Genomic DNA, 13412 nt, shown 5'->3' with positions numbered 1-13412 from the left:
CTTACTAACACCACACTTACTAACACCACACTTACTAACACCACACTTACAAACACCACACTTACTAACACCACACTTACTAACACCACACTTACTAACACCACACTAACACCACACTTACTAACACCACACTTACTAACACCACACTTACACCACACTTACTAACACCACACTTACTAACACCACACTTACGAGGCAGTTAACATCGCCTAGCCACCGTGATGATGATGAGAGACGCAGACTCCACATCTACAGCAGCAGGCATCAGGGTCGGGATCGAGTCAACGACCTCCTGTATACCAGGCGAGGTAGTCAACATCTCCTAGCCGGTTGTGGATAGGGGGTTATTGTTGCAGTGTTCTGACCCCCCCCCCCCCCGTGCTCCGAACGGACTATTTGTGAAAATAAAAGAGCTTCGTAGCTCATCGGATTTCTCCAGCGGCATATTTATTTAATTATTTTTTTGTTAAGCTTCTGCTGCCGGCTACCTCGCTGTGCCAGACACCGAAATCAACATTTCGGAATCGATTCCCACTACGCTTAATCGAATCGCACTTCGGTGGAATCGATTCGCCGTCACCACGGCGGCCCTCAGCTGATCCGGGTTGAGCGGGGGGGGGTGGGTTTGGGGAACGGTTGGGGGGGGGGGACTTCATCGCGCTCGCCTCTCGCCGGGAAACGGCGCTCGGGTGCCGGCAGGGCTTGCCAGGTAAGAGCGGTAGGGCCCGTGGCGGCCTACTAATCTCCGGATAGGAAGTGGCGGGGGGGGTGGTCTCCATTGCGTTCGCCTCTCGCCGGGAAACCGCTCTGCGACCCGGCAGAGCTTCCCAGGCAACAGCGGTAGGGCCCGTGGCGGCCGACTAATCTCCGGATAGTAAGAGTGTGTGTGTGTGGGGGGGGTCTCCATTCCGTTAACCTCTCGCCGGGAAACGGCTCTCCGCCCCGGCAGAGCATCCCAGGCAAGAGCGGTAGGGCCCGTGGCGTGGTGGGGCCTATTAATCTCACGTATTTTAAACGTGCTGGAGGCGGGTAGCCGGCGTGCTTACCTCGCTTCTATTTGCTCTGTGTGCTGCTATGGTGTGTGTGTGGGGGGGTCTCTGTTATAGCGAGAGAGACAGAGAGAGATGTCTCTGTTTAGAGAGATAACAAACCCCAGACACACACAACACAGTCACCTCTAGCTAGAGAGAGATGTCTCTGTTTAGAGAGATAACAAACCCCACACACACACAACACAGTCACCTCTAGCTAGAGATACAGAGAGAGATGTCTCTGTTTAGAGAGATAACAAACCCCACACACACAACACCACCACCTCTAGCTAGAGAGACAGTGAGAGATGTCTCTGTTTAGAGAAGTAACAAACCACACACACACAACATCGTCACCTCTAGCTAGAGAGAGAGTGAGAGATGTCTCTGTTAAGAGAGATAATAAACCCCCCACACACAACACAGTCACCTCTAGCTAGAGAGAGAGATGTCTCTGTTAAGAGAGATAACAAACCCCAGACACACACAACACAGTCACCTCTAGCTAGAGAGAGAGATGTCTCTGCTTAGAGAGATAACAAACCCCACACACACACACAACACTGTCACCTCTAGATAGAGAGTGAGATGTCTCTGTTAAGAGAGATAATAAACCCCACACACACACAACACAGTCACCTCTAGCTAGAGAGACAGAGAGAGATGTCTCTGTGTAGAGAGATAACAAACCCCACACACACACAACACAGTCACCTCTAGCTAGAGAGAGAGATGTCTCTGTTTAGAGAGATAACAAACCCCACACACAACACAGTCACCTCTAGCTATAGAGAGAGAGAGAGATGTCTCTGTTTAGAGAGATAACAAACCCCACACACACACAACACTGTCACCTCTAGATAGAGAGTGAGATGTCTCTGTTAAGAGAGATAATAAACCCCACACACACACAACACAGTCACCTCTAGCTATAGAGAGAGAGAGAGATGTCTCTGTTTATAGAGATAACAAACCCCACACACACACAACACAGTCACCTCTAGCTAGAGAGAGAGATGTCTCTGTTAAGAGAGATAACAAACCCCACACACACACACAACACCATCACCTCTAGCTAGAGACAGAGAGAGATGTCTCTGTGTAGAGAGATAACAAACCCCACACACACACAACACAGTCACCTCTAGCTAGAGAGACAGAGAGAGATGTCTCTGTTTAGAGAGATAACAAACCCCACACACACACAACACCATCACCTCTAGCTAGAGAGAGACAGAGATGTCTCTGTTTAGAGAGATAACAAACCCCACACACACAACACAGTCACCTCTAGCTAGAGAGACAGAGAGAGATGTCTCTGTTAAGAGAGATAACAAACCCCACACACACACACAACACCATCACCTCTAGCTAGAGAGAGAGAGAGATGTCTCTGTTTAGAGAGATAACAAACCCCACACACACACAACACAGTCACCTCTAGCTAGAGAGACAGAGAGAGATGTCTCTGTTTAGAGAGATAACAAAGCCCACACACACACACAACACCGTCACCTCTAGCTAGAGAGAGAGACAGAGATGTCTCTGTTTAGAGAGATAACAAACCCCACACACAACACAGTCACCTCTAGCTAGAGAGAGAGAGAGATGTCTCTGTTTAGAGAGATAACAAACCCCACACACACACAACACCGTCACCTCTAGCTAGAGAGACAGAGAGAGATGTCTCTGTTTAGAGAGATAACAAACCCCACACACACACAACACAGTCACCTCTAGCTAGAGAGAGACAGAGAGAGATGTCTCTGTTTAGAGAGATAACAAACCCCAGACACACACAACACAGTCACCTCTAGCTAGAGAGACAGAGAGAGATGTCTCTGTTTAGAGAGATAACAAACCCCACACACACACACAACACTGTCACCTCTAGCTAGAGAGAGAGTGAGAGATGTCTCTGTTTAGAGAGATAACAAACCCCACACACACACACAACACCGTCACCTCTAGCTAGAGAGAGAGAGATGTCTCTGTTTAGAGAGATAACAAACCCCACACACACACAACACCATCACCTCTAGCTAGAGAGAGAGAGAGAGATGTCTCTGTTTAGAGAGATAACAAACCCCACACACACACACAACACAGTCACCTCTAGCTAGAGAGAGACAGAGAGAGATGTCTCTGTTAAGAGAGATAACAAACCCCACACACACACAACACCGTCACCTCTAGCTAGAGAGACATAGAGAGATGTCTCTGTTTAGAGAGATAACAAACCCCACACACAACACCATCACCTCTAGCTAGAGAGAGATGTCTCTGTTTAGAGAGATAACAAACCCCACACACACACAACACAGTCACCTCTAGCTAGAGAGACAGAGAGAGATGTCTCTGTTTAGAGAGATAACAAACCCCCCACACACACAACACCGTCACCTCTAGCTAGAGAGAGACAGAGAGAGATGTCTCTGTTTAGAGAGATAACAAAGCCCACACACACACAACACAGTCACCTCTAGCTAGAGAGACAGAGAGAGATGTCTCTGTTAAGAGAGATAACAAACCCCAGACACACACAACACAGTCACCTCTAGCTAGAGAGAGAGACAGAGATGTCTCTGTTTAGAGAGATAACAAACCCCACACACACACAACACCGTCACCTCTAGCTAGAGAGAGAGATGTCTCTGTTTAGAGAGATAACAAACCCACACACACACACAACACAGTCACCTCTAGCTAGAGATAGAGAGAGAGATGTCTCTGTTTAGAGAGATAACAAACCCCACACACACACAACACAGTCACCTCTAGCTAGAGAGAGAGATGTCTCTGTTTAGAGAGATAACAAACCCCACACACACACAACACCGTCACCTCTAGCTAGAGAGAGAGAGTGAGAGATGTCTCTGTTAAGAGAGATAACAAACCCCACACACACACAACACCGTCACCTCTAGCTAGAGAGACAGAGAGAGATGTCTCTGTTTAGAGAGATAACAAACCCCACACACACAACACCGTCACCTCTAGCTAGAGAGAGAGTGAGAGATGTCTCTGTTTAGAGAGATAACAAACCCCACACACACAACACCGTCACCTCTAGCTAGAGAGACAGAGAGAGATGTCTCTGTTTAGAGAGATAACAAACCCCACACACACACAACACTGTCACCTCTAGCTGTGTGTGTCTCTCTCTGCTTGTGTGTCTGTCTGTGTGTGTGTCTCTCTCTGCTTGTGTGTGTGTCTCTGTGTGTGTCTCTCTCAGCTTGTGTGTCTGTCTCTGTGTGTCTGTCTCAGTGTGTGTCTCTCTCTGCTTGTGTGTCTCTGTGTGTGTCTCTCTTTGCTTGTGTGTGTGTCTCTGTGTGTTTCTTTCTGCTTGTGTGTCTGTCTCTGCGTGTCTCTCTCAGCTTGTGTGTCTGTCTCTGTGTGTCTGTCTCAGTGTGTGTCTCTCTCTGCTTGTGTGTCTCTCTTTGCTTGTGTGTGTGTCTCTGTGTGTTTCTTTCTGCTTGTGTGTCTGTCTCTGCGTGTCTCTCTCAGCTTGTGTGTCTGTTTCTGTGTGTCTGTCTCTGTGTGTCTCTCTCAGCTTGTGTGTGTGTGTCTCTGTGTGTCTGTCTATGTGTGTGTGTCCGGCAAAACAACCCCCTACCTCCTCGCGGTGCCGGACGGGCAACTCTGTCGTGGACAGTGCTGTGGGGGGAGATCCAATTTTGATGGGTTCCTCCCCTCATGGCATATGTGTCCACCACAGGCGCTAAACGGGGGCTCTGGACGAGTGCGAGGGGTTGGTAACCCCTCCACCTTCAATTAATTACCACGAAACCACGAGTTAAACTGAAATATGTAACTAATAAGCTTGTGCCGGAGGCCCCGGGGGGCCAGGCGTCTATGACGTCTCCTGGCCAAACCCCAATTGGCGGAGCCAGGAGATTGAATACCTACCCTCGGGGCTCCTCCAGAAACAACCAAAAGCCACTAGGGGTGGCCACGTGGAATGTTCGAATGCTCACTGCGGAGGAGAGGCTGCCACTCCTCTGTCGAGAGCTGGACCGGTACCGCCTGGATCTATGCGGCATTCAGGAGGTCCGGCGGACCGGCTCTGGCTCCTGCCACCATGAGGGGTGGACAGTCCTCTACTCGGGGCAGCAGACTGCCAAACAACAGGGTGTGGCTCTTCTTTTGAACAAAAGAATGAAGGGGGCGTGGGAGCGTGGCGGTGAGGTGTGGGAAGCTGTAAGCCCCAGGCTACTTTGGGCTCGCCTTCCCATCAACCGGAGGCGAGGAATGGTGGTCGTGGTTACTTATGCTCCCACCGAAGATGAACATCCGTGGAGGGATGCAGGCAAAGCCGATGAGTCAGATGCCTTCTATGACCTCCTGTCACAGGTGCTGGCTAAAGTGGCCCCTCGGGATAGAGTCATCATGTTGGGTGACTTCAATGCCCGAGTTGGTCATGATACTGGCACCTGGTCTGGAGTGATTGGAGGGCATGGGCCAGATCAGCTCAATAACAACGGTAGGAGGCTGCTAGATTTTTGTGCAGCCCATGGGCTTGTAATTACCAACACGCTGTTCCGGCATCGGCGCATCCACACAACATCATGGATGCATGCCGGGTCCAAGCAAGAACATCTGCTGGACTACAGTGACGGACCAGCGGATGCGAGCCCATGTCCTTGACACCAGGACCTACCGTGGAGCTGATCTGCCCTCTGACCATCGACTAGTCATCTGTAAGATGCCCCTGCCATTCTTCCACTCCGGTGGTGTGTGTACACCCAGGACCCCATTCCGACCTAAAGTGGCCTGGTCTCAGTTATCTGATGAAAGTTGCAAGCGAGAATTTCATCATCGCTTGCGGCTGGGATTGGCATCGTCCCCGACTCCTCCTGATGTCGAGGGTAAATGGGTGAGGTTTAGGACTGTGACTCATGCAGCTGCAATGGCTGTTTTGGGTACGCGGTCCAGACCTCCCCAGAGACCCTGGCTGACAGAGGAGGTGTTCAGGATGGTTGAGAAAAAGCGACAGGCCCACTGTCATCGGCTACAGAATCCCACGTCAGAGAATGAGGAGGCTTACCGCAGCCTTCGCTCGGAGGTTCGGAGAGCCGTGAGGCGCTGCAAGGATGGGTGGTGGTCACGGGTTGCTGAGGAGATGGAGTCTGCCTCAGTGGCCCGTGATCACAAATCTCTATTTAACTCCATCAAAAACGTAACCTGCAGTGCCACACCTATTACCATCATTAGGGGAAAAAACGGTGATCCAATCTCCGACCCCCAGGAACAGGTTTGCAGATTTGCTGAGCATTTCTGTGAGGTCCTGGGGGAGGGAAAATCCCTCAGCCAGGAAAACATCGTGGCACAAAGTGAGGGTGACCGTGCTGAGGCTGCGGTGCCTCAAATATTGGAAGAAGTCACCCCCTGTGAGTGGCTGGGTGAGGTGCCATCTGTTGAGGAAGTACTGAAGGCGATCCAGAGTCTGAGACCAGGAAAGGCAGCGGGCAGAGATGATCTCCCAAGCGAAATGCTGAGGGAGGGTGGCGTTTGTGCACAGACTGCCCTATATGACATCATAACAACAGTCTGGACCACTGGACGGGTTCCGCAGGATTGGAAGGATGCCCTGGTGGTCCCCCTTTTTAAGAAGGGGGACAGCACAGACTGTAACAACTACAGGGGCATCTCACTCCTCAGTGTGCCGGGAAAGGTCCTGGCAAGGATTATTCAGCATCGCCTTGCCAGGCACGCTGAGGAGAGGCTTGCGGAGCCCCAATGCGGTTTCAGGAAAGGGCGGTCCTGCACAGATGCCATATTTTCTGTCCGTCTGCTACAGCAGAGGTGTAGGGAATTCCAACAAAACCTACATCTCTGCTCTATTGACCTGGTCAAGGCCTATGATACCATCAGTAGGCCTGGGCACTGGGTCGTTCTTCGTGCTTGTGGAGTACCTGACCCTCTGCTCATGATCATTAAGGACCTTCATGATGGTGAGCGGGTCCGGGTAAAACTACGTGGCCGGGAGTCAGAGCCATTCCCTGTACACCTTGGGGTGCGACAGGGATGTCCTCTGGCTCCCACATTATTTAACATCTATTTTGACCACGTAGTTCGTGAAGCCTTGAATAGCTGTACCGGGGGAATCTCCATATGGTACAGATATAATGGGAGGCTGATCGATGTCCGGGTGCGGTCAAGGGATGGCTCCCTATTGCTCAACCACGTTATTTATGGTGATGATTTGGTAATAGCTGCTCAGTCAGAGGAGGAGTTGGAGACGCTGCTGCTGAGACTGGAGCGTGCCACTAAGAGATGGGGCCTTACCATTAGTCCCACCAAAACTAAGCACCTGCCTGGGTATTTTGTACCATCGGACACTCCACCCCCACAACTCCCAATCGGTGATGGGGCAGTTGTGCAGAGAGTGGAGAGTTTCCCATACCTGGGCAGTGTGCTTATGACTGGCTCCAGTTTAACAGCAGAGGTCTCACTCCGAATCAGTCGAGCGGCAATATCTTTTCATTGGTTGCGTAACGCTGTGTGGAAGCTACCTGGTCTGTCGCTCCACACTAAGCTTCAGGTCTTCTCGGCCACGGTCATTCCCTCCCTTCTCTACGCTTGCGAAACGTGGACCCCCCTAATGGAACATCTTCGCCGGTTAGAAACATATAGGCTGGCCTGCCTACGATCCATCCTGGGTTTAACCAGACTGGATTGTGTGAGGAGCTCACAAATCCTTGAAAGATCTGGGCAAGGTTCCATCGGTGAGCTCCTCCGGCGGGCAAGGCTGCGATGGCTGGGTCATGTAGCCCGCATGCCCAGCCACCGCATGCCGAAACAGCTTTTGTTCGGCCGGATTGAGGGGGCTAAGCGGGCGCGGCACGGGCTAGAGAAGAGGTGGAGTGATGTGGTACAGGAGTACGTGGAGCCGAGTGGACTTGCCGATGACTGGTACCAGCGGTGTCAACATCGGCCTCTGTGGAGGAGGCTCGTGAAGGATGCTACTGGGCAGTTAGAGGTAGTCGCCCTCCAACAACAACGGAGGGCGGAGGAGCGATGCTCAGAACAACGAGCGGAGCGCCGGGTGGCTAAAGCACAGCAGATTGGCACAGTAGGGGGCACAGGTGGTGCATCAGCCAGTCGTCTCAGTCAGTCGACCCCTGGCACCTGGGTCTGCCCCGTGACCTCCTGCCCGCGGGCGTTCGACACTTCACGTGGCCTCAAGGTGCACATGGCCTGGCACAAGCGTCGTGGTGACGTCACCGCCACTTAGTGGCGAATGGCGGTTGTTGTTGTCTCTGTGTGTCTGTCTCTGTGTGTCTCTCTCAGCTTGTGCGTCTCTCTGTGTGTCCGTCTCTGTGTGTGTCTGTGTGTGTGTCTCTCTCTGTGTGTGTCTCTCTCAGCTTGTGCGTCTCTCTGTGGTGTCTCCGTGTCTGTGTTTTGTCTCTCTCTCAAGTCCAGCTCTACCTGACGACGTTTCGCTTGCGTTGCAATCGGAACGTCGTGGACTCTGTTATTCCATTCGCCTTTCTTTCTACGTTACTTTACCGAAAGAACCAAAGTGTAACAACGACAACAACAAAGACAACAACAACAACAATAAAGACAACAACAACAACAAAGACCCCCCCCCCCCCACGGTGTAGCGCGTAGCCGTTGACCCCGGGTAAGCGAGGCGCTCCAAACCGAACCCCCGGGGCCGCTGCTAACGCTGCGCGCCGATTGGCCGATGCGATCCCCGACAGCGGCGCGCCCCCCCTCGGTGGCGACGTGAGAGAGCGAGAGGAGCGGGCGAGCGAGCTGCGGTGACGGAGCCGGCGGCGGCGGCGGCGGCGGCGGCGGCGGCGGTGGAGTCGGCGGCCTTGCCGGCGGCGGCGTTGCCGGCGATGGCGGAGAGCCTGGAGGAGGCCGTGCCGTGCGGCTTCTCGCTGCTGCTGCCCGCGCGGCCGCTGGCGAGGCTCTCCGAGTACGCGGCGGTTCCCCAGCGGCTCGCGGCCTTCCACGGCGAGGTGGTGCCGCTGGTGTTCGTCGTGCGCTACGCGGGCCGGCGGCGGCGGCGCCGGCGGGGCGGCGGCGAGCCTCGGGCCGCGGCCGCGGCCGCGGCCGCGGCGGCGGCGGAGGGAAGGGAGTCAAGCGACCCGGTGGGAGGTCCCCTCGGGAGGGACGCGGAGGGTGGCGACGAGGTGACGGTGGACGATGACGAGGAGAAGGAGAAGGAGGAGAAGGAGGACGAGGAGGAGGACGAGGAGGACGAGGAGGAGGAGGAGGACTCCGCCCTCCGAGCCGTCTGGAGCCGGATCTCGCCGGAGCTCCGAGCGTCCGCCGGGGTGACGTCGTCGCGAGCCGACCGGCGGGACGGCACGGGCGGGGGAGGCGGAGGGGCGGCGGAGGAAGACGGCCAAGAGGGGGGGGAGGAGGGGGAGGAGGGGGGGGAGGAGGGGGAGGAGGGGGGGGAGGAGGGGGGGGAGGAGAGGCCGACGCGGAGGCCCTTGGCTCCCGGGTTCCGTCACTGCCGCCCCCTCCTGATGCACGGAGACGTGAGGCCGGAACAGCTCCAGGAGGTACGCATGGCTCTGACGAGGATGATGACGATGATGATGATGATGGTGGCGATGGTGATGGCGATGGTGATGGCGATGATGGCGATGGTAATAATGATGATGATCGTGATGCTGATGATAGTGATGATGATGGCGATGGCGATGGTAATAATGATGATGATCGTGATGCTGATGATAGTGATGATGATGATGATGATGGCGATGGAGCTGATGATGAGAGGGATGATAATTTTAGTGATGAAGCTGCTGCTGATGATGATGATGCTGCTTATCATAGCGATGATGATGATGATAGTGATGATGCTGCTAATGATGATAGCGATGATGCTGATGCTGATCAAATTGATAATGATGATGCTGCTAATGACGATAGCGATGAGGCTGCTGCTGCTGCTGATGATGATGCTGATCATAGTGATGATGATGATGATAATGCTACCTGCTCCTGTCATTGCCGCTCAAACCATAGGATATTTTGAACCGGCCCTGGGCCCTCCTCTAGGTCGACTCAGCCTCAAATTATTGGCGTTCCCCGGTAGCTGCGTGTAAAAATCGCCGCGAGTGATAGGCAGGCGGCCGGCGACGGTGCCGGCCACCCACTCCTCTCGCGTGCCGAGCCGACCTTCATAGGCGCTGCTACTCGCTGACGGCGCTTACCAGAGGCTACCGCATCGCGCGCTTTCAGATGCTACACTACACTATACACTACTACACTATACACTACTACACTATACACTACTATACACTATACTATACTATACACTACTATACACTACACTATACACTACACTACACTATACACTACTATACACTATGATACACTACACTACACTATACACTACACTATACTATACATTACACTATACACTACACTATACACTATACACTACACTATACACTACTATACACTACACTATACACTACACTATGCACTACACTATTCACTATACACTACACTATACACTACTATACACTATTATACACTACACTATACACTACACTATACACTACTATACACTACACTATACACTACACTATACACTACACTATACACTACACTATACACTACACTATACACTACTATGCACTACACTATACACTACACTATACACTAATATACACTATACACTACTACACACTACTATACACAACACTATGCACTACACTATTCACTACACTATACACTACTATACACTATACACTACACTATACACTACACTATACACTACACTATACACTACACATCATTATCGCCGTGTGGCGCTGTCAGATTGCGCTGCTGCTGCTGCATGTGGCCGTCTGGAACGCTCTCTCCCCTTCAGACGTTAGGACGACAACGGGGAACTGTGAAGCCACTTTTACATCGTCATCATCGTCATCATCATCATCATCGTCATCATCATCGTCTACATTGACGAGCTCGTTTGTTTACAACAGCTGCTGCTCAAAGTTATTGTTGTTGTGTTGAGTGTTGTCTCTGCTTGTGTGTCTCCCTGTGGTGTCTGTGTGTCTCTCTGTGTGTCTCTCTGTGGTGTCTCTGTGTGTCTCTCTCTGCTTGTGTGTGTGTCTCTGTGTGTGTCTCTCTGCTTGTGTGTCTCTCTGTGTGTCTGTCTCTGTGTGTGTCTCTCTCTGCTCCCCGGCACCTTTCAATCGGCTACGTACGGCGGTGCCTATGGGGCACACGTACGCGCACACACGTACGCGCACACACGTACGCGCACACACGTACGCGCACACACGTACGCGCACACACGTACGCGCACACACGTACGCGCACACACGTACGCGCACACACGTACGCGCACACACGTACGTGCGCACTTGCCCCGACAGTCTGTGGAAGGCTTCACGGGGGAGCTTTGTCTTTGCAGGAGGAGAGGGAGGTGCTGCCGGGGGAGGTGATCTTCTCTCTGCGAGTCAGACTCGACAAACTCCCCATCGGAACGACCAGGGCCAAGGTGAGAGAGAGTGTGGGTGCGAGTGTGTGGTTGAGGGTGTGAGTGTGTGTGCTAGTGTGTGTGTGTGAGTGTGTGAGTGTGTGCGTGAGTGTGTGTGTGTGTCAGTCAATTCGGTCATCTCAGTCAGCCGACCCGTGGCACCTGCTGGTTCTGCCCCGTGACCTCCTGCCAGCGGGCGTTCGACACTTCACGTGGCCTCAGGGTGCACATGGCCTGGCACAAGCGTCGTGGTGACGTCACCGCCACTTAGTGGCGAATGGCGGTTGTTGTTGTGAGAGAGTGTGAGTGTGTGTGTGAGGGCGTGTGTGTGAGAGAGTGTGAGTGTGTGTGTGAGTGGAGGCAGTCGCCCTCCAGCAACAACGGAGGGCGGAGGAGCGACGCTCACAACAACGAGCGGAGCGCCGGGTGGCTAAAGCACAGCGGGTTGGCACAGTAGGGGGCACAGGTGGTGCATCAGCCAGTCATCTCAGTCAGTCGACCCGTGGCACCTTGGTCTGCCCCGTGACCTCCTGCCCGCGGGCGTTCGACACTTCACGTGGCCTCACGGTGCACATAGCCTGGCACAAGCGTCGTGGTGACGTCACCGCCACTTAGTGGCGAATGGCGGTTGTTGTTGTTGTCTGTGTGTGTGAGAGTGTGGGGAGCGGTAGTGCAAATCACCCTCACTTAAATCCAAGTTCCCCGCGCAAGCCGTGGCACTTTTGACCATCGTCATTATCCGAGTCCTGTGCCGATGGGCGAGCGACGAAGCAGCAGCAGCAGCAGCAGCAGGCGCGGACGTTAGCCGGAAAATCCCGTACGCCACAAACCTTCACGCATGGCGGCTCAGGATATTGGCCGTTCCCTCGCTGGGCCGGAGCGGCGGCGGCGGCGAAGTCCGGGCAAGCACCCCCGAGCGACTGAGCATCCCGATTCAGGGTCACCACGCTGCTCACCCCCCGTCGTGAGGAAAGGGTTTCGGGCAGGGGTCGGCGACCGATGGCTCGCGAGCCAGATGTGGCTCTTTTGATGACTGCATCCGGCCCGCGGATGAATCTTCGCCGACGTCTCTCGTCGTGTTAGGACTCATCGTGTTAAGAAACGTCGGGCCAAGATTCATCTGCGAGCCAGATGCAGTCGCCGAAAGAGCCACAGTCTGGCTCGCGAGCCATCGGTTGCCGACCCCCCTGGGTTAGGGGAAAGGCACCCCGAACATTGCCTGCTTCAAAGCATGCTCTTTGGTTCTATTCGGTAAAGTCACGTGGGTAAAAAGATAAAACAACAAAAATCACGACGTTTTTCGGCCAAAACGCAAGCGGCCTTGTGTTGTGGCCGAAACTTCGTGATTATTGCTGTTGTTTTATTTTTTACCCGGCGTGACTTTACCGAATAGAGCCAAAGAGTGTGGATCCTTGCAGTCACGAAAGCTTTAAATCTAGAATTGGCTTCAAAACATCCCGGCCAGCCCACCGCAGCCGGCGGGATCCCCCCCCCCCCCCCCCCCCCCGTACCTGCGGTCGAAAAATCAAATTGAATGAATGAAGACCAAAGTGAAAACCCACTCACTGTTGGGCGACCTGGAACGTGCTGCAACTTTGATGGACATCGCCCGGATCAAAAAGACCTGAGAGACGCTACCGCCAGGCACATTTGTGGATGTTGCTGCCCTTCGTTAGATCCGACTGGCCAATGCCGGACAGGTGACCGAAGTGGGCGCAGGTTCCACGTCCTTCTGGAGCGGACGAGGCCAGGAGGAGAGACGTGATGCTGCTGTTGGTTTTGCAGTAAAACAAAAACAACCAAAAAACAAACACCTGGCCAACCATCTGGCAAGCCAACAACCCAAGGGTTGTGAACGACCGTTTAATGACCCTAAAGCTCCACCTGTTGGGTAAAAAATGGAGGCCACCATCATCAGT

At 53.4% G+C, this 13412-nt stretch overlaps 1 protein-coding gene across 1 annotated transcript; it reads left to right on the top strand.

The window, feature by feature from the left end:
* Positions 1-614: 614 nt before the first annotated feature.
* Positions 615-12994, top strand: LOC116956755 (uncharacterized). Its single transcript, XM_076058036.1, has 3 exons — positions 615-709; positions 8741-9556; positions 11428-12994. Exons 2-3 carry the CDS (start codon positions 8882-8884, stop codon positions 11554-11556), a joined length of 804 nt encoding a protein of 267 aa, XP_075914151.1. The 5' UTR covers positions 615-709; positions 8741-8881; the 3' UTR covers positions 11557-12994.
* The last annotated feature ends 418 nt before the right edge of the window (positions 12995-13412 follow it).

This window comes from Petromyzon marinus, assembly GCF_048934315.1.
Source record: "Petromyzon marinus isolate PM22_M1 ecotype Great Lakes invasive population chromosome 67 unlocalized genomic scaffold, UKy_Petmar_22M1.pri1.0 chr67_unloc.6, whole genome shotgun sequence".
Taxonomy (NCBI): Eukaryota; Metazoa; Chordata; class Hyperoartia; order Petromyzontiformes; family Petromyzontidae; genus Petromyzon; species Petromyzon marinus.
The sequence above is the reverse complement of the archived record's forward strand: the minus strand, read 5'-3'. Positions and strand labels throughout refer to the sequence as shown.

What these genes read in the sequence shown, in the direction of transcription:
- LOC116956755 (XM_076058036.1), top strand. Translation starts at nt 8,882, where the DNA reads ATGGCGGAGAGCCTGGAGGAGGCCGTGCCGTGCGGCTTCTCGCTGCTG. An exon ending in GGCCGGAACAGCTCCAGGAG is followed by an intron (nt 9,557 to 11,427) that starts GTACGCATGGCT and finishes TTGTCTTTGCAG; the next exon opens with GAGGAGAGGGAGGTGCTGCC.